This window comes from Fusarium odoratissimum, assembly GCF_000260195.1.
Source record: "Fusarium odoratissimum NRRL 54006 unplaced genomic scaffold supercont1.2, whole genome shotgun sequence".
In the NCBI taxonomy this organism is placed as follows: domain Eukaryota; kingdom Fungi; phylum Ascomycota; class Sordariomycetes; order Hypocreales; family Nectriaceae; genus Fusarium; species Fusarium odoratissimum.
The window spans coordinates 2180010-2197001 of NW_022158688.1; the positions used below are offsets into that span (position 1 = coordinate 2180010).

Below are 16992 nucleotides of genomic sequence, written 5' to 3' on the forward strand. Positions count from 1 at the left end.
TTTGAATGGCTCCCGCTTACGAAAAAAAGGTTACTTTTATGATTAATTGGAGGTGCTGTACTCTGTACTTAGGCTGAAGCTGTACCTCGAATTGCTACACGAGGGTAATTTACTGCCATTTGCTCAACCTCTTGTACAAGCATCCAATGACTGGCGAATCTATCATGTCATCTCCCAATATTCTTCTGTTAGCCCCAACTGATCTAATTGTCGTCCTTGATCAATTCTTGCCCTCATTGCCCGACCTCCAACTTTTAAAGTTTTCCATCCTTTGTGACCTTATAAACTGAGGTAAAAAAAAAAGTACCTTGTGCACCTAAACTGGCTTTAACTCTACCTTAAGGTAATCCCGCTTCTAATAACCCCTGCTTCCTTGTCGAGGTTCCTTCCATTCTTAGGTTCCTAGCCACCCCGGGCTGCCATCCCAATCCCCCAATCCCGGTATCCAGGGCATTCATTCATTCATTTGCAGGTAACCTCCGCCCACGCCTGTCTCTCTCTGTCTCTCTCCACTTCTCATCGTCATCCTTTCGCTCGTTTCTTTCTCTTTCATCTTTGCATCCTCATGAAGCTCGACACGTATCATCGTTGTCGTCTTTGAGCTTATCGTCGCTCTCGCTTCATCGTCGACATGCGCTTCCCGTCAACATCGAAATCAGAGCCAAGGCTCGGTGCAGGCGGCATCATAGCTGCCCTGCTACTGACGCTCAATCGCTTTTCCTTGGCCTACCAACTGGATCCTAATTCGACGAGTGAGTTACACCGTGAAACAGTCGCCGAGCCGCTTGCTTCGTACTTTGCCCTCTCAAAGCCGCGCATTCTGACATAGAAACTCCATTCAGGTTCGATTAAATCGATTGCCAAATCAATCGCCAAGGATATGGTTGGCATGTATCATGGCGACGAACCCGGACAAACACCAGGTCTACTACCTGATCCTTATTACTGTACGAACGCAGTCCCCAACTCGATATTGCTCCATCTGTTGATACTAACAATTCCTGCCAGGGTGGTACGCTGGCGCCTTTATGGGAACACTCGTCGATTATTGGGCATACACTGGCGATTCCCAATACGTCGAAATCACCAAACAGGCACTTCTTTTCCAGGTCGGCGATCACGACGATTATATGCCTATTAACCAGACAAGAACCGAAGGAAACGATGATCAGGGCTTCTGGGGACTTACTGTCATGTCGGCTGCCGAGTACAACTTCCCCCATCCTGCAGAAGACCAGCCACAATGGCTTGGACTTGCACAAGCCGTCTTCAATACCCAGGCAGCTCGTTGGGATACAGAGCATTGTAATGGCGGTTTGAGATGGCAAATCTTCCAGGTTAGTGATTCAGTTATGTCCAGTTTCGGACTTTCGCCATCACCACCTGTCAAATCTTCGTGGCGTCACCCGAGTGCCTAGCGTCAAATGTTTATCATCAGTCGAAATTGATATTCATGGGCTAACAACCGATTGCAGTGGAATAGGGGTTACGACTACAAGAATTCAATTTCTCAGGCTTGTTTCTTTGCTCTAGGTGCTCGTCTCGCTCTCTTCACTGGCAATAGCAGTTATGCCGACTGGGCGGATAGAACATGGGACTGGATGGAAGCAGTCGAGTTTATTGACCCTAAGAGCTGGTACGTTTATGATGGTGCTCATATCGGCAACAACTGCACGAAACTCGTCCCCTATCAATTCTCTTACAATGCTGGCGGTATGATTCTCGGCGCCGCTGCTATGTACAACTTTACCGAAAGCCAGGTCTGGAAGGATCGCCTCGACAATCTTCTCGTGGGTGCCAAAGTCTTTTTCTCAGGGCCTGAAAAGAATATCATGACAGAGGTCGCTTGTGAACCCGTGAAACTTTGCAACCTCGACCAGAAGTCTTTTAAGGCATATCTGAGCCGCTGGCTTGCTGTCACTACGCAATGGGCTCCCCATACTCGCGACACTATCATGCCACTTTTGCGTGCTTCAGCCGTTGCAGCCACGGACAAGTGCACGGGGGGTGATAACAATCGAATGTGTAGTCTCTACTGGACCAAGGACAAGTTTGAGGGCGAAGTCACCATTGGTCAACAAATGGCCGCATTAGAAGTTACTCTTGCCTGCATGATCCAGGATCGGCCAGCCCCGTTAACGAAGGACACTGGAGGCACAAGCAAAGCCAATCCTGGCGGTGGTGCCGAAGATGTTGGGCGAACGACCCCTGATTTGGATTACAAACCTTTGCCTGCCGGTGATAAGGCTGGTGCCGCCATTATTACCATTTTGATTCTCGCCGGCCTACTTGCTGGTATGTTCTGGATATTCTTTGACGAAACGTCAGACAGTGGTCCCATTGATCAGTTCCGGAGTTTTGGATCATCAGCCGCTGCTGCCGTTGCCGCTTTGGCTGCTGGTGGGGGCGCAGCCGCGGTATTTGGACATAAGAAGGGCAAGAAGGACATCAACGAAAAAAATGCTGCGGTCTTTGCGACATCAAGCAATGGCAGCTCCCAAGAAAACACCAACAGCCCTGTTGCAAATGATGTGCCTGCCGGCGCTACCAATCAGAGCCAGGGGCAACATCGTCGGGTGTCTAGCATGCCTTTGGGATGGCCACAAAACCCAGCAATGAGAGGAAGCACTCTATATGACTCTGACGGAGTTTATCCAGCGTCAGCCTCGGCGCGACAATCTCGAGGGGACTGGGCAGTAGGAGGTATTGGCGAATCAAGCAGTGCTGCAGGAAGTTCGGCTGGTGGCAATAGAAGCTACACACAACAGGAGAACGCGACACGCGACACCACCCCAGGTACCGAGGAACCTGGCCTACCACACGATAGGAACAGTTAGAGTGCCACCCACACCGCCGAAGTGGGCGTGAGTCAACGTGAAGCTCCAGGAGCTATCGGGGTAGCACAGTGATCGTTTCCTGTGCTGGGTAATCATCTTTTCTTAATCAAAGGGGTTGAGACTTACGACATTCTTGGCAATACACGCTCAACTAGGGTTTGACGGACGCTTGTGGCATTTTGGGGGCGTTTTGACGGTGACGGCGCATATCGGTTGGCAGCCTGTGGGCAGGCTTTTGAGTGTTGTCTATAACTTGGACCGGGGTGCCATAAGAAAGAAGGCCTCCTAGCTACAACGGCAGAGTCGAGGTGTTACACACAATTAGATACAAACTCACAGGCGTCTGTCCTTTCCAACAAGACACTATATATGGCTCAGAGTAAGAGTAGTGCACACTTATTTCACGCAGATATTTGGCTGGTGCTATAATTTGTCGTATTCGCTATCGTCATTTCAACAATGATTCAATATCATCGACAAACACATTCTCACAGAGTCAATCTACTATGCCATCAAATCAGCCGCTAATAGATTTTCAGGTGCTCGTGCCATTCAAGATGCCTTGTGGTATGTTTCATGAATCGCCTGTGTCTCCCGTTCAAGGAACTCATCGAATGTGCTCAGCGGGATTCCCCATGCTTTGACTTCTTCCTTGGTTGCAAGCTTGGCCATGTCTCTCATGACAAGTTGACCAGCTATGAAAGGGTTGGTGGCTTTCTGATCCATGATCTCTTCATCAGAAAGGTACTCTCCCTTAAGATACCTTCCCACGGCTTTGGAGAGCTTCTGTAAGATGGTTTCCACTTCAATCCACTCATCAGCATACGCGATCTCCTTTCCATGAAACTTGGCTGGGTTCAGAAATGCTTCGCCACCAAACTTGCCGATAGTGATTGTATCAGTCAAGGGGAGAACAGTGTTAGGGGTCATCGCAGTTGCGAAGACTCCTTTGTCAACGAGGTCGGGATACATTCTGACAAAGGGTTCGACATAGTTGGCCATGAAAGCTCCCGGGCGCAAGATTGTCCAGTGCTCGAATCCTGCATTGCGAGTCTGGTTTTCAATTGCATGCTTGTTGCGCATGATTATATCAGTGAAACTTCCTGGCTCCATGGCAGTCAGTTGGTCAGGATTGCCAGCGCTGAAGCCGCTTGAGAAGATGGCATGCTTGACGCCAGCTTCTTTGCCACCATTCAAGACGTTGGTTGCCCATCGCCTCTCAGCAGTGAGGTCTGTGAAGTCGGGCATAAGGACAAGAAAGAGGCCTGTACAGCCCTTCATGGCCTCTCTGAGCGCCGCTTCGTTGTCATAGTCTCCAGGAGTAAGCCTGACCCCAATACTCTTAAGAGCTTTAGCCTTATCAGAGTTAGGATCGCGGGCAAGGGCATGGACAGCGATGTCCTTGGATCGCAGGTAGCGAGCGACAGAGCCCCCCTGGCAGCCTGTTGCACCTGAGACGAAGATTTGAGGGGTAGACATTTCCAAGTTGTTGAATAGTATGTATGTGATGTTCAGGGTGCAAAAGTATAGCTAGGTGGCGTACAGATGATATTTAAGTCCAACTATTTAATCTCTTTGAAGTACCAAAAGCCCTCACTTTATAGAAGCTACTCGCGGACTGACTTGCGGAAAACTATTCTATCCCGTAGAGTACTTCATCCCGTCGCCGGAGATCCGCTATTCTCACGCAGATCCCCCGGAGCCGGAACCTCTTGCACTGGGCGGAGTTCCGCCCGGTCCCACTTTTCCCGATCCTTTCCACTGCGGTAGATGCTTGGTTGCTAGTCAGACTTTCAGCTTCCGACATCACAACCATCCGTGTTACTAATTACACTTCCGCGCATTGGTGAACCCACTGCGGCTTTTTTTTTCTAATATGTCTCTTACCGCTCGAGAACGCCGCAACCCTCCAAGTCGGCGGAAGTCCTGTACTGCTTGCACAAAAGCTAAGCGGCGCTGCGACTTTGCTCTACCCGCATGTCTCCGATGCTCTCAAAGACAGATATCTTGCCAATATCCGACAAGGACGATACGGGGACAGTTGACCCCTCAGTCTGAATCGCCAGAGACAGTATCACCTTGTCTATTAAGTAACGAATCGTCCCCTGAAGTTTCTGGCAGCTTTCCCATTAGCGGGTCAATCATTGAAGATTTCAATGCCATCATCTCAAGAATTGATGCAAGCTCCAATGGCCTGGATACGTTTGATCTGCCACTAGAAGATGTGGCACTAGAACTTGCTCAACAGCCTTTGACATTAACTGGCCCGTCGACGCAAGATTTTGGGAATGTCTCAGCACATATCTTGAATCGCCTTCAGTGGGCTGTCGATGAGATCAAAGAGGCTCCAAAGAAGATGGTTCTTGAGAATCAAACACCGTGGTGTCATCCACTCCTCTATAAAGATGCTATGCCTCGGTCTATGCAGGGTGAAGATCAGAGCTCAACTGTCGTCTGCGCTCACTAACATCAACGCAGATGCCCACTCCTCTTGTGCGTTATACATGGCCAAGAACCGTGTCAATTCGCCCATCATATTTCGTAGCATAGAATCTCGCGTCAACGACCTACTCTCAGCGCCGCCACCAATAACGCCTCTGGACTGTCTGGCTCATACCCAGGCTCTCATCCTTTACCAGATAATAAGGCTCTACGACGGCGACATAGGTGCCCGTACATCAGCAGAACGAATCATTCCAGCCATAGAAGCTTCCGCAATGTCATTGTTCTCCTATGCCCAGTTTGACATCGAGGGCACACCTGGCACGCTTCCGCTATACCCTATAGCCCCGACAAAAGCCTTCTGGCAAGATTGGATTCTCCAGGAGTCCCTACGCCGGACTCTCTTATTCTCATTCTATCTTGTACAGACATATCGTATCATGTCCGGCTGCAAAATGCTCCAATGTGATGGAAGGCTTGGTTTATGCCACTCATGGACACTGTCCGCATATTTATGGAATGCTATGACTCCATTGGGATTTGCTGAGGCATGGAGAGATAAGGACCACTATGTGGTGACGAATGCCATCTTTAATGGTGTTCTTGCTGAGGCAGAGGCGGATGACATAGATGTCTTTGGAAAGATTATGATTTCAAGTTTATTGGGACGAGATGAGGCTGAGGGTTGGTTTGCAAGCAAAGGTGGGAAATTGTAGAAGGTCAATCAAGATTCAGCGAAGCCCAGGCGCTGGATGATAAGAAACACAAGGCAAGGCAAGTGTTGAGAAATGGTCTTATGGATACGACTTCGAATCCACAGTTTTCTTTTATATCTCTTCACCCTGGGCAATATCGCATCATGATAACAAAATGTTCCTCACCCTCTTCGATAGTGCGCTAGTTCTAGATTTGCGAAGTCGACATGAAATGCATTATTGTCAACATCTATAAGCAACAGCGGGTTTAGCTCAGTTGGGAGAGCGTCAGACTGAAGTCAAACTTCGGGATTCGAAATCTGAAGGTCGTGTGTTCGATCCACACAAACCGCAAACCTTTTCTTTTGCCTATCTTGGGTTCATCACAGGCGGAGCTACTACTTTTAGTGTTTGGACTAAGATGCAGCTGAATGGAGCCGCAAGAATCCAGGGACCAAACTTGCCAACAAGGTGTCTGTCTAGTCTGTGACGCTATCGATATGTGGCTGAGCATCCCTTTTGCTCTGTATAAAAATGAATTAGAAATATCTCGTGTTATTAATATGTTCTAAGGGCCTATCAATGATCGAGGCTTGGAAGGGCTGAGCAGTCAGCTATTTATTTATCTGATTCAAAGTTCAAAGGTTGAAGCAAGCCTGTAGAACCCACCAATAAAAACATCAAATCAACATGATCGCACCATTGACACCGATTGTGGGTCGAAAACGGAGCCGGTGGAAGTTACCCCCGGTCTCATTCGCGGCATTGCACATGGCTTATCTCAAGGGTCTATCCATGTCTTACATCCCCTTAAATAGAATTCCCTAATAAATGCGACAACGGCGACGTAGCAGATGCGAGGGCATTTCATGTTCCTGAGAGACATTTCGACGTCAAGTCATCATGTCCTTCCACAACTTAAATACGAACCCTTCTAGGGAGGATCGCGACAATGCCTCGTTCCTCTCTCCTGTCGCATACGACGACGATGCTTCTTCTCTTCACTCCCGCAGCGATCAAGATACCGATACCGACGATGACGAACTTATCTCGCGCGCGAGAAATAGTAGAGAATTGCGTGCTCACGATCGCATTGTCTTGATGGAAGAGGAAGATATTGATCGACTTGTTACCGACTCGCGACAGAAGAAAGAACGGGAGCGCCGTGGCTCAGGACTCGCAGTACCTAATATAGGCAAAATGTTTGGTCGTCGAGGAAGCAGTTCAGGAAATCGTTCGATCAACAGTTCCGCAGAAAATCTTGTGATTGAGAAGCGAAAGACTCGACGCCAACGGAGACAGAAGAAGCGAGAGAAACTTGTGGAGCATGCTCAACATGGAGAGGACGGAGAGTTGATGTATGAGATGGAAGAAGGAGGTATGAAGGAAGGGAGCTCAACTGGCGAGAGTAGCGAGAGGGATGACAGTGACGAATTGGATCGACATCATCTAAATCTGATTGCCGAAGCAAAGGCCCAGCGACGTCGCAGCTGGCGCCGGTGGGTCTTCATTCACTCCCTGATCGCCATAGGCTTCGCGATCTTGATTCTCTTAGCCTGGAAGCTATCCAAGAATCGCAGGAACAGATTCACCAAGGCGAACCAACCCCTGGTCAGCAATGGAACCGCCCTCTTTGCGCCCACGTCCCTCATCATCAGCCTGGATGGTTTCCGCGCCGACTTCCTCCAACGTGGATTGACACCTACCTTGAACTCGTTCGTTGCCGAGGGAGTGTCGCCGAAATGGATGCATCCTTCTTTTCCATCAGTCACCTTTCCGAACCATTACACTCTTGCAACAGGCTTATATCCTGAAAGCCATGGCATCGTCAGCAATACCTTCTGGGATCCTGATATGCAATCGCAATTCTACTACACCCATCCTGGCCAGAGTCTTGACCCAAAGTGGTGGGGAGGAGAGCCTTTCTGGGTTACAGCAGAGAAGCAAGGGGTTCGGAGTGCTGTCCATATGTGGCCAGGAAGCGAGGCACATGTCCTTCACACTGAACCAAGCTTGATGGATAAGTTCAATGGCAAAGAAACACTTGAGAATAAGGTCGCCAGAATCATGGAGTTTCTTGATATGCCCGGCTTTGAGGACAAGACAGTGGACACCGGCAACATGCGACCACAATTGATTGCCGCTTACGTTCCTCATGTCGACAGTGATGGTCACAAATTCGGTCCCAACTCCACCGAGATCCGCCAAACTATCAAGAATGTGGACGGCATGCTGGGACAGGTCTTCCACGGACTCGAGCAACGCAACTTGACCGACATTGTCAACGTGATTGTCGTCTCCGATCACGGTATGGCAACCACAGATATCTCAAGACTAATCCAGCTCGAAGACCTTATCGATACAGACAAGATTGAGCATATCGATGGCTGGCCACTCTACGGTCTTCGTCCCAAGAACCCAGACGACTTGAAAGGACTCTACTATGAGCTTAAGGAGAAATCAAAGTCTAACCCAAACTTTGAAGTCTATCTTCGTGACGTCGACATGCCCGAGCGATATCACTTCTCCAAGCATCACCGCATCGCCCCGCTGTGGGTTGTTCCCGAAACAGGATGGGCCATTGTCACCAAAGACGAGTTTGATGTAGAAGAAGGAAAGAAGAAGAATCTCGTATATCATCCGCGAGGTCTTCATGGTTATGACCATGAGCATCCGCTTATGAGGGCCATTTTCATTGCCCGTGGCCCTGCGTTCCCCCACCCAGCGAACAGCCAGATCGAAGTGTTCCGTAAGTTGATTTCTGACGAGCATCCTTTTTCTTCCTCACTTACTGATTTGGATGACTAGAAAATATTGAGGTGTACAACATGTTGTGCGACTCTGTTGGTTTGACGCCCAGCTCCAACAACGGAACTTTACGGCTTCCCCTGAAGCCTATCGGCGTGCACAAGCCCGAAGATACACCCGAGGAACCTGCCGATCCTCCGTCCGCCCCCAAGAAGCCGGCTCGCCCAACTTTGTCGGAGAAGCCAAGTCATCCCGAGAGGCCGACTGTGCCTCAAAAGCCTACCCAGCCTGAACGACCTACGGTCCCAGTTGCCCCTACGCAGTCCGCCAAGGCGACAGTCTCACTCAAGAAACCCGCGAAACCATCAAAGTCGGCTGTCCCCTCTAAGGACAGCGGAGGTAAGGATGGGGATAGCGACAGCGATAGTGACAGTGGCGACGATGACGATGATAAAGACGAAGGAATTTGGGATTGGTTCACTCACAAAGTGGAGAAAGTATGGCATAAAATTACTGGAGATGATTGAATTGTGAATACATAGGGTGGAAATGTCGTGCGTATTTCTTTGTATTTTGCGGCGTTCAAAGGGGCCATGATGGAACACAAGGGCGTTTGACAATGCGGCGGGCATGATGAGGCTTGTGATTCGTCCAAGCAAAGTTGGTATACATCTGATATCCTTTCCTTTTGCTCCTTTCAACCTTCCCTGTTTGAAAATGAGGCGAAATGCTGTGCTCACACTGGTGCTGCACTTTGTTTGTGTGACCTTTGTGCTCTTTGCAAGAGTGCCACGTATAATAAGGACATTTTATTAAGAGGCGGTGTACACTGCAGGTAGCTTTTCATTCACATAGCCTATTCCCTTGAAAATATACTTTTGCCTGCATCAAAGAGGTGGTGGGATTTGAGACACGGCCAAAGAATATTTGTTGCGGTGTGTGCACTGAAAAACTCCGCCTCAGCTTCCTGCATACCTAGGTAGGTAGTAGGTACCTTACCTTAGGCTACCTTATAGTTAGAATACCTCAGGTCATACCTTAACTCAAGAAATGCCTCATGTGAGGTTCCATAGAGAATTGGACTTACCTTATGTTACAATGCCCTATAGAGATATCTATCTGAAAATGGCTGCAGTAGGCTACTCAGCTTAGGCGGCGCTAAGGTAGGCTCTGATAATGATTAATGATTTCATGCAAGGGATCCATTTCAAGGTGGGGTCCTGCCTGCCATGATTGCCCCTCCCCCACTACAATACAATGGCTGTTGCTGCCTGCATTAGCTCCCCTCGGGCCCTCCACTTTCAACTCCAGTGAATCACTTAACGCGTGACGCGGCGAGCTCCTTCCCATACTCCCGGTATAATCGTCCCTGAGCTCCACCTCAAAATTAGATGTGAACCTTACAGTATCAACATCTGACTTCAGCCGCTTGCAACACTCATTTGTGCACGTACGAAGAATCACGTTCTTTAACACTACTCATCTGCGATAACTGGTACTGCGAGATCGTGATAGGGATCCTGATAGGCCGGTCACCACTACCCTGCCGCCTCAAGCATCCGGAGGTCTTGCTGCGTACCCTTGGAACATTCATGGGCGGCCCCTTGCCTCCGGTGGCCTGTCGCTGTCGCTGGCCGAGAAGGTCTTGAATGCTGTCGTTGCGCCTGTGCGCTGTCTCATTCGCCTTTCTCAAGGCTGCAGCGCAAGATGGCTGACATAACCTCCATGAGTGTCGAGGAGATCCAGGAGGAGCTGACAGTGCAAAAGGTTGTCTTAGAGTCCCTTTCTGAGGCAACGTATGATGGGGCTGAGGATATGAGACAAGAGGCTCACTCGGAGATCGTTCGCCTCAAGAAGCTTCTTCAAAGCTTGAAACTGAAGAAGGAGCCTGGTACTACCAGTATGTTCCACCCCTCAGCATAACCCTGGCGGCATTGTTTCTCGTTGTCTAATATCACTTGTAGCTGGTGAATCTCGTCACCACGTCCCCGAAGATCGTGTCCTTGGATCATCAACTCTAGGTACGAGATCCTCGAAAAATACTCTATGCGCATTTCATATGTGATTTCTTCTTTAGTGCCTATGCCATGTCTTTAGCACTCAAGTTCTTCTGACTGGATCTTCCAACTTCATGTGTTACTCGCCAATCCCTGATTTTATCACTCAATCGGCCTACAACCAAGAGCATCAAGCTGACCTTTTCCCAGAGGATGGTGAGCCTGAAGCATCAAAAGCCATGCAATCTCCATCACGACACGGTGCCTGGCGTTTACCTGACCGAAAGAGGGGTGCCGACTCAGCTCGCCTCTCCTTCCACGACAATCATGCGAAGACACGCCGTATTTCCCCTGAAGAGAATACCTTCTCGACTACCTTGGCCTACGGCAATGCTGACGACCACGTCGACTTCATAGACCTTACTGGGTAAAGTTGCTTGGTAGCATACTGTCTCCTCCACTGCTGACGGAAGAACACCAGGGACGATGATGACATAGGGTCCGACTTCATCGCTGAACAAATTAAGGCCGAGGAGAGACAAAAGCAGGAATGGGCAGACCAACAGCTCGCGAGACAACTTTCGAGTCAAGGCCCTTCCAATCAACTTCCAGGCTCACAATCTTCTCAAAATAACGCCTTTACACGACTCATGAACAGTCAGCCTGCCCTTTCTACCACACTTGATGACACAGACGACGACCTCTTTCGGATCCCTGGCGCTTATGATGCGCGCTGGGACGATTCTTCAGGCGCCGGGCCAAATTTCAACATACCTCAAAGGCGAATGGTCCCTCAGTACATACCTATGGCAACTTCCCCGAACCACAATGCCATCAAGGACGACCCGGATCTTATCTTCGCAGGATCCGTTACTCGCCAAATACCAAGTCCTTCTGGTCGTCCAATCCTGGCTTCCGGCATGAACTACCCAGACCTGAGTAGGCGTCATCCTGGTGCGCCTCGTGCTGGCGTCTGGCCTAAATATCACAGCTCACCTGGTTCTTCTTCAAATTCATCAGAACTCGCCAATTTGACCAGATGGAGTAGCGGAATTGACTTCGTGAGCGGGCTAGATGCCGATGGCAGGCCAATAAACCCCCATTTGATGAGTTACGCGAGAGAAGCGGAGAGTTTCCATACGCCTCAGCTAGACCAAGGAGAACTTGATGCTCTCCTGAAAAATATCTCTGCTGATATGGACCTTCCCAAGGCAGGTCTAGGTGAGGCACCAGAAGGGTTGAAGAGACCCCTGTATCCTCATCAGGACATTGCTCTAGCCTGGATGAAGAAAATGGAATCAGGGACAAACAAAGGTGGTATTCTTGCTGATGACATGGGGCTTGGGAAGACAATTTCAACACTTTCGCTCCTCTTGGACCGCCGGGCACCCACAAGGCCAAAGGTGCGTATCTCCGATTGACAAACAAGTTAGTGTACTAAGATGTTAGACAAACCTCATCGTCGCCCCTGTGGCTCTCCTACGTCAATGGGAAGAAGAGATTGCCACCAAGACCAAACCAACACACCGGCTCTCGGTATATGTTCATCACGGCAAAAAGGCCTCGATTGATGAGTTACTTAGATATGACGTGGTGCTGACTACATATGGTACGGTGGCACAAGAGCTCAAGCGATTTGAAAAGATCGTGGAGGATCATAATGAAAGGGGAGGAAACATCAACTGGAACGACACGACCATCAGTTCCAAACTATCACTTCTGCACCCGGTCAAGGCCCAATTTTACCGTGTCATTCTTGATGAGGCACAATGCATTAAGAACAAGGATACAAAGGGTGCCAAAGCCTGCACCCAACTGAAATCGATCCACCGGTGGTGTCTGACAGGAACACCCATGATGAATGGGATCATAGAACTGTACTCTCTTGTCAAGTTCCTGAGGATCAAACCGTACTCGAAGTGGGAAGAGTTCCGACAGGTATGCCAATCAGTCTTCGATGCCAGTTTATCGCTAATGCTCAGTCAGGGATTTGGTGTTCTATTTGGCCGCAATGGAGACCCTAAGCACGTGGCCATGGATAAGTTACAAGCACTTCTCAAAGCCATCATGCTCCGGCGTAAGAAAAGCTCAAAGCTTAACGGTAAGCCTATCCTTGTGCTCCCTGAGAAGACGGAAGAAATCGTCTACGCCGAACTATCACCTGAGGAGCGCGATTTCTATTCGCAGCTTGAAAAGCATGCCAGGGTCCAATTCAGCAAATATCTTCGTGAGGGGACGGTCAGTAAGAACTACTCCAACATTCTTGTTCTCTTGCTTCGCTTGCGCCAGGCTTGTTGCCATCCACATCTCAATCTGGATGTCGACGAAGCGGCCCCTTCGTCTATCCCAGATGAAGATAAGAAACAGCTCGTCAAAGAATTGGATCAAGCTATAGTGGATAGGATCAAGGAGGTCGAGGCATTCGAATGTCCTATCTGCTATGATGCCGTTCAATGCCCCAGCTTTTTTATTCCCTGCGGCCATGATAGCTGCAGTGAATGCCTTGTTCGGATTGCAGAGAGCGCTTCGGCGGTTAATTTGCAGGAAGGAAGTGAAAGCAGCCGGGCTAAGTGCCCCGTCTGTCGCGGCCAATTCGACCCTGCCAAGTGTTTTTCCTATGAAACCTTTCGGGAGGTGCACATGCCGGAAACCGTCAAGAAAGAATCCGGTATGGAACCAGCTGACGATGAATCTGACTCGGGCGACGACTCAGAAACAGGGTCAGAGTCAGACTACGAGTCAGATGATGAGGTAGACAAAAAGGGTAATCTCAAAGGTTTCATCGTTAACGACGAACTTTCGGTTGAGGACGAAAAGGTATCAGTCAAGAAACAGCGCAAAGGAAAGGGGAAACGGAAGGACAAGGGGAAGGGAAAGTCATTGGATGTCAAGCCTGCCATGCTTAAGACCTTGCGCAAGGAGGCTTACAAGAACCGCGAGGCGTTCAAAAAGTACATGCGTTATCTGCGCAAAACTTGGGAACCCGCTGCAAAGGTCACGGAATGCATGAAACTCATCAAGCAGATCGAGGAAACCGGCGAGAAGACCATCATCTTTTCTCAGTGGACCCTGTTGTTGGATCTGCTACAGGTCGCCATGTCACATGAGAAAATGGCTAAACCAGAGAGATATGACGGTTCAATGTCAGCAACTCTTCGCAACGTTGCAGCTCAGAATTTCCGCGAGCGAAAGGACACCAAGGTTATGCTGGTTTCCCTCCGAGCTGGAAATGCAGGCCTGAACCTTACCGCTGCCTCTCGGGTCATCATTATGGATCCTTTCTGGAATCCCTATATCGAGATGCAGGCCGTCGATCGAGCCTATCGAATTGGGCAACAACAGGAGGTGAAGGTGTATCGCATTTTGACCAAGGAGACTGTCGAAGACCGAATCGTAGACTTGCAAAACAAGAAAAAAGAGATGGTTGAGGCTGCACTGGACGAGACTGCAGGCAGCAAGATTGGTCGTCTCAGCATCAATGACCTCAAGAATCTTTTCGGATTCAACCGCTAATAGATGTATATCGACCAACAAATCGTCTGTCACGATATCAACTATCACATTGTACAGTATCAGGGGATACGACTTGCTTTTTTTTAGACGTGGACGAGTTATGACAGTTACAGGGCTGAGACCTGACCATCATGGGAGCCGAACGACCACCTCGCGGCATCAATTCGACTAAGGATTTTCCTTAATGCGATCATGCGAGCAACGGGATATGGACAATGACTCACCCAAGGGATATTTTGGAGTGTGAGCTCAAGGAAAATGCTTCGCGGATGTTTGTTCACTGTTAATTGCAGGCGGTGTGCATGTTGCTCTAGGGCGAACAACCCGTAGATGAACTATGTCAACGTTAGAGAAATGATTTCAGTACATATCACATTGTTTCCGGTTGGGAGGTAAAAATGGACGTGATTGTATGTGTATTCTGGTTCACACCATGCAAAGACAACTCGTTGCTTCGTAAATAGATGTATCCTGTCTCTATACTACACCACAGCCGGTGTAACCCTCTTGAGCACCATCAAAAGCTGGATATGTCCACCTTCCTCTCCTATCCTCTAAGCCGGAAGCGACCAAGTCTTAGAGGTTCAATTTCGAAACCTCGGTATCTATTATGTCCTGAACATATATTTTGGTAGCGTCGTCTGACCACGTCCATTCCTGGGACACCAGTTGCCCGTCAACGATGGACGTACTCTTCAAATGGAGAGCCGGCTCTTCTGTGACTGTGAAGACCATCCGACAATCCTCGTTCTTGGCGTTGAGAATGGCATTGCCCTGTATGCCTTTGGACCATGGCGGGGGAAGAATAGCGAGGTAGTGCTCGACGAGAAGGCGTGTGGTAGCAGTGCCGAGGTAATCAGCCAGTGCATTTGCATCTGGATATCCTTCCCGATATGGTGCACATGCAGCCGAAAGAGGTGAGTTCGGGGGAGTGATTACATAGTAATATGTCGCTGTAACAGGCATGAGGAATGTCCGGCCGCGGACGGTGAAGCTGACATTGGGAAGAATGGTTAGTTTGATGTTGAACTCAATGGGCTGAAGCATATTCCTAATCATGATCTGCGACGATGCAAGTTGGTTAGGTCCCTGATTCGCGGGATCTGAGTCGGTGAGAGAAATAGGGGCTGTGTGGAGGACGAAACGTGACGGAAAGCCAGCGCGCTGAAGAGACTGAACGAGGACGCCAATATGCTTGGTAACGACTTGGACGTTGTGCAGGTGCATGAGGCGAGCGATTATAGGACGGAGAAGAGCATGTGTTTGCTGGCCTCTCGATCGTGGGATGTGAGGCGGTATAGGACGAGTTCTCGTGAGCTCGTTCTGCCGATGAGCGTAGCTAAGGAGGGTATGCAGCGCAAGGGATATCGTCTCAGCGATCTGGTTATCAGGAAGATCATCATCTGAAGAAGCTTGAGGGCCAAGCGGCACCAGCTCTAAGATGACCCTTGATTTGGATGCTGGATCAATATCGCAGATGAGGCGGGAGTCGTATGGCTTGACATCGTATGCTGCAAGGGTGCGAGCTTCGCGTGTCAGTTCGTGCCATAGCTCTTGTGAGAAGATGGTATTTCGGGCTTCAAGAACACGCTCTTCCAAGGGGGCGTCAGCAGCTGTCTCAGCAGGTAAAGCAGAACGGCCGGTAACTTGACCGTCCCTTTCATATGTTACAACAACTCGCTCAGATACTCCTCCTAGCCGGCCGCAATCAAGCTGAACTGCCCCGCCATTGCCTCGCCTCATAGGTGCGAGACTATTCCTGTACTCGGGCGCAGCTATTGATCATGTTAGTACGGTCGTGCGCTGGCAAACTCGTCAGATTGAGGCATACCTTCTGAGAAACCGAATCGAACACCAAGTGTGTGCCTTTCTTGGGGCACTCTGGATATCGACCACCCGGACTTCTGGACTGCTGCAATCTCCTCCCAGTATTTACCCTCAACCGTAACTTCTTTTTCCAAGAACGCACTAGCAGCCTCAGCAGCATCCCGTGCTTTGTTTGTCTGTATGAGTGCCAGACCCAATGCGATGTTCTCCTGTTCTTGTACTTTGGCTGGAGTCACGGGCGGGTTATCAAGCCTGTCAGTGCCCAATGTACCGATGCCAACCATGTCGCGTAGGCCTTGTGAGAGAGTGACGCCAGCCTGTGTAGGGTTCTGTTTCGAGATGAGGAGGGAGAGGAAGTCGAGGGTAAGAAGAGCTGTGTTCCCTGCGGCGCTGAGAGATGTTAGTTTGCGATCATGTTCTAGGATATATTGTCCAATTCCCTGTTACGACGCGGGATTCCATACTCGAGATTCTTTAGCATTTCCATGCGCACTTCCTGGAGGTCTCTCGGCGCATCCTGGTCGTCGTCCTCGTCTTGGTCCCCATCGGCCATATCGGCATCTCTATCCAGCGCAGCCCCATACTCCGCTTCCTCTTGGGCAAGCTCTTCTCTTAGTTTGGCCTCATTTATAGCTCTGAAACCGCCAGGTTGCGCGTTGGCGCGAGCAATAAACTCTGCAATGTTCTGAGGTTTGCGATCGGCGACGGGAGATGGTCGTATAGACAGCGGTTGGTCGTCGCCACGGGCCATGATGAGTAGACTTCAGGTATCTTCCTTCGTTCCGTATAGTGTGCGTGTAATTAATGGCGTTTGGGTGTATTAAAAGGTATCCAATTGCTATTCTTTGTTATAGTCGCGTTGGTGATGTTTGTCTTTGAAAGTTTCGGGCTTCTCTACTTTAGCTCCCGTTTGAGGCGACATCCACAACCGCG

General features: G+C 49.6%; 6 protein-coding genes and 1 non-coding gene across 12 annotated transcripts; 5 read left to right on the forward strand and 2 right to left on the reverse strand.

Moving 5' to 3' along the window:
• The first annotated feature begins 295 nt into the window (after nucleotides 1-295).
• On the forward strand, nucleotides 296-3386 carry FOIG_02366 (uncharacterized protein). 2 transcript variants are annotated; one of them, XM_031199664.1, is made up of 5 exons: nucleotides 296-343; nucleotides 473-752; nucleotides 843-947; nucleotides 1009-1337; nucleotides 1476-3253. In XM_031199664.1, exons 2-5 carry the CDS (start codon nucleotides 632-634, stop codon nucleotides 2835-2837), a joined length of 1917 nt encoding a protein of 638 aa, XP_031071701.1. In that variant the 5' UTR covers nucleotides 296-343; nucleotides 473-631; the 3' UTR covers nucleotides 2838-3253. The 2 variants fall into 2 exon arrangements, with proteins under 2 accessions (XP_031071701.1, XP_031071700.1); XM_031199663.1 differs by lacking the exon at nucleotides 296-343 and having other exon boundaries at nucleotides 345-752; nucleotides 1476-3386.
• Nucleotides 3387-3389: 3 nt separating this feature from the next.
• On the reverse strand, nucleotides 3390-4316 carry FOIG_02367 (uncharacterized protein; the record flags this gene model as incomplete). Its single annotated transcript, XM_031199665.1, has 1 exon — nucleotides 3390-4316. The coding sequence occupies one exon, from the start codon at nucleotides 4314-4316 to the stop codon at nucleotides 3390-3392; it is 927 nt and encodes a 308-aa protein (XP_031071702.1).
• Nucleotides 4317-4646: 330 nt separating this feature from the next.
• Nucleotides 4647-6156, forward strand: FOIG_02368 (uncharacterized protein). Its single transcript, XM_031199666.1, has 2 exons — nucleotides 4647-5266; nucleotides 5316-6156. The coding sequence occupies exons 1-2, from the start codon at nucleotides 4714-4716 to the stop codon at nucleotides 5993-5995; spliced, it is 1233 nt and encodes a 410-aa protein (XP_031071703.1). The 5' UTR covers nucleotides 4647-4713; the 3' UTR covers nucleotides 5996-6156.
• An 80-nt stretch (nucleotides 6157-6236) lies between these two features.
• Nucleotides 6237-6328, forward strand: FOIG_02369. Its single transcript has one exon. It is a non-coding gene; the product is annotated as a tRNA-Phe (tRNA).
• A 265-nt stretch (nucleotides 6329-6593) lies between these two features.
• FOIG_02370 (ectonucleotide pyrophosphatase/phosphodiesterase family member 1/3) lies at nucleotides 6594-9815 on the forward strand. Its single transcript, XM_031199667.1, has 2 exons — nucleotides 6594-8723; nucleotides 8783-9815. The coding sequence occupies exons 1-2, from the start codon at nucleotides 6878-6880 to the stop codon at nucleotides 9247-9249; spliced, it is 2313 nt and encodes a 770-aa protein (XP_031071704.1). The 5' UTR covers nucleotides 6594-6877; the 3' UTR covers nucleotides 9250-9815.
• Nucleotides 9816-10020: 205 nt separating this feature from the next.
• FOIG_02371 (uncharacterized protein) lies at nucleotides 10021-16015 on the forward strand. Of its 5 annotated transcripts, XM_031199668.1 has the most exons (6): nucleotides 10021-10622; nucleotides 10687-10743; nucleotides 10930-11146; nucleotides 11201-12122; nucleotides 12169-12657; nucleotides 12706-16015. In XM_031199668.1, exons 1-6 carry the CDS (start codon nucleotides 10430-10432, stop codon nucleotides 14230-14232), a joined length of 3405 nt encoding a protein of 1134 aa, XP_031071705.1. In that variant the 5' UTR covers nucleotides 10021-10429; the 3' UTR covers nucleotides 14233-16015. The 5 variants fall into 5 exon arrangements, with proteins under 5 accessions (XP_031071705.1, XP_031071708.1, XP_031071707.1 ...); XM_031199671.1 differs by having other exon boundaries at nucleotides 10930-12122; XM_031199670.1 differs by lacking the exon at nucleotides 10021-10622 and having other exon boundaries at nucleotides 10629-10743.
• FOIG_02372 (uncharacterized protein) lies at nucleotides 13079-16931 on the reverse strand. The gene is made up of 3 exons (XM_031199673.1): nucleotides 16524-16931; nucleotides 16064-16449; nucleotides 13079-16007 (listed from the first exon to the last, which is right to left on the reverse strand). The coding sequence occupies exons 1-3, from the start codon at nucleotides 16808-16810 to the stop codon at nucleotides 14809-14811; spliced, it is 1872 nt and encodes a 623-aa protein (XP_031071710.1). The 5' UTR covers nucleotides 16811-16931; the 3' UTR covers nucleotides 13079-14808.
• Between the last annotated feature and the right edge of the window lie 61 nt (nucleotides 16932-16992).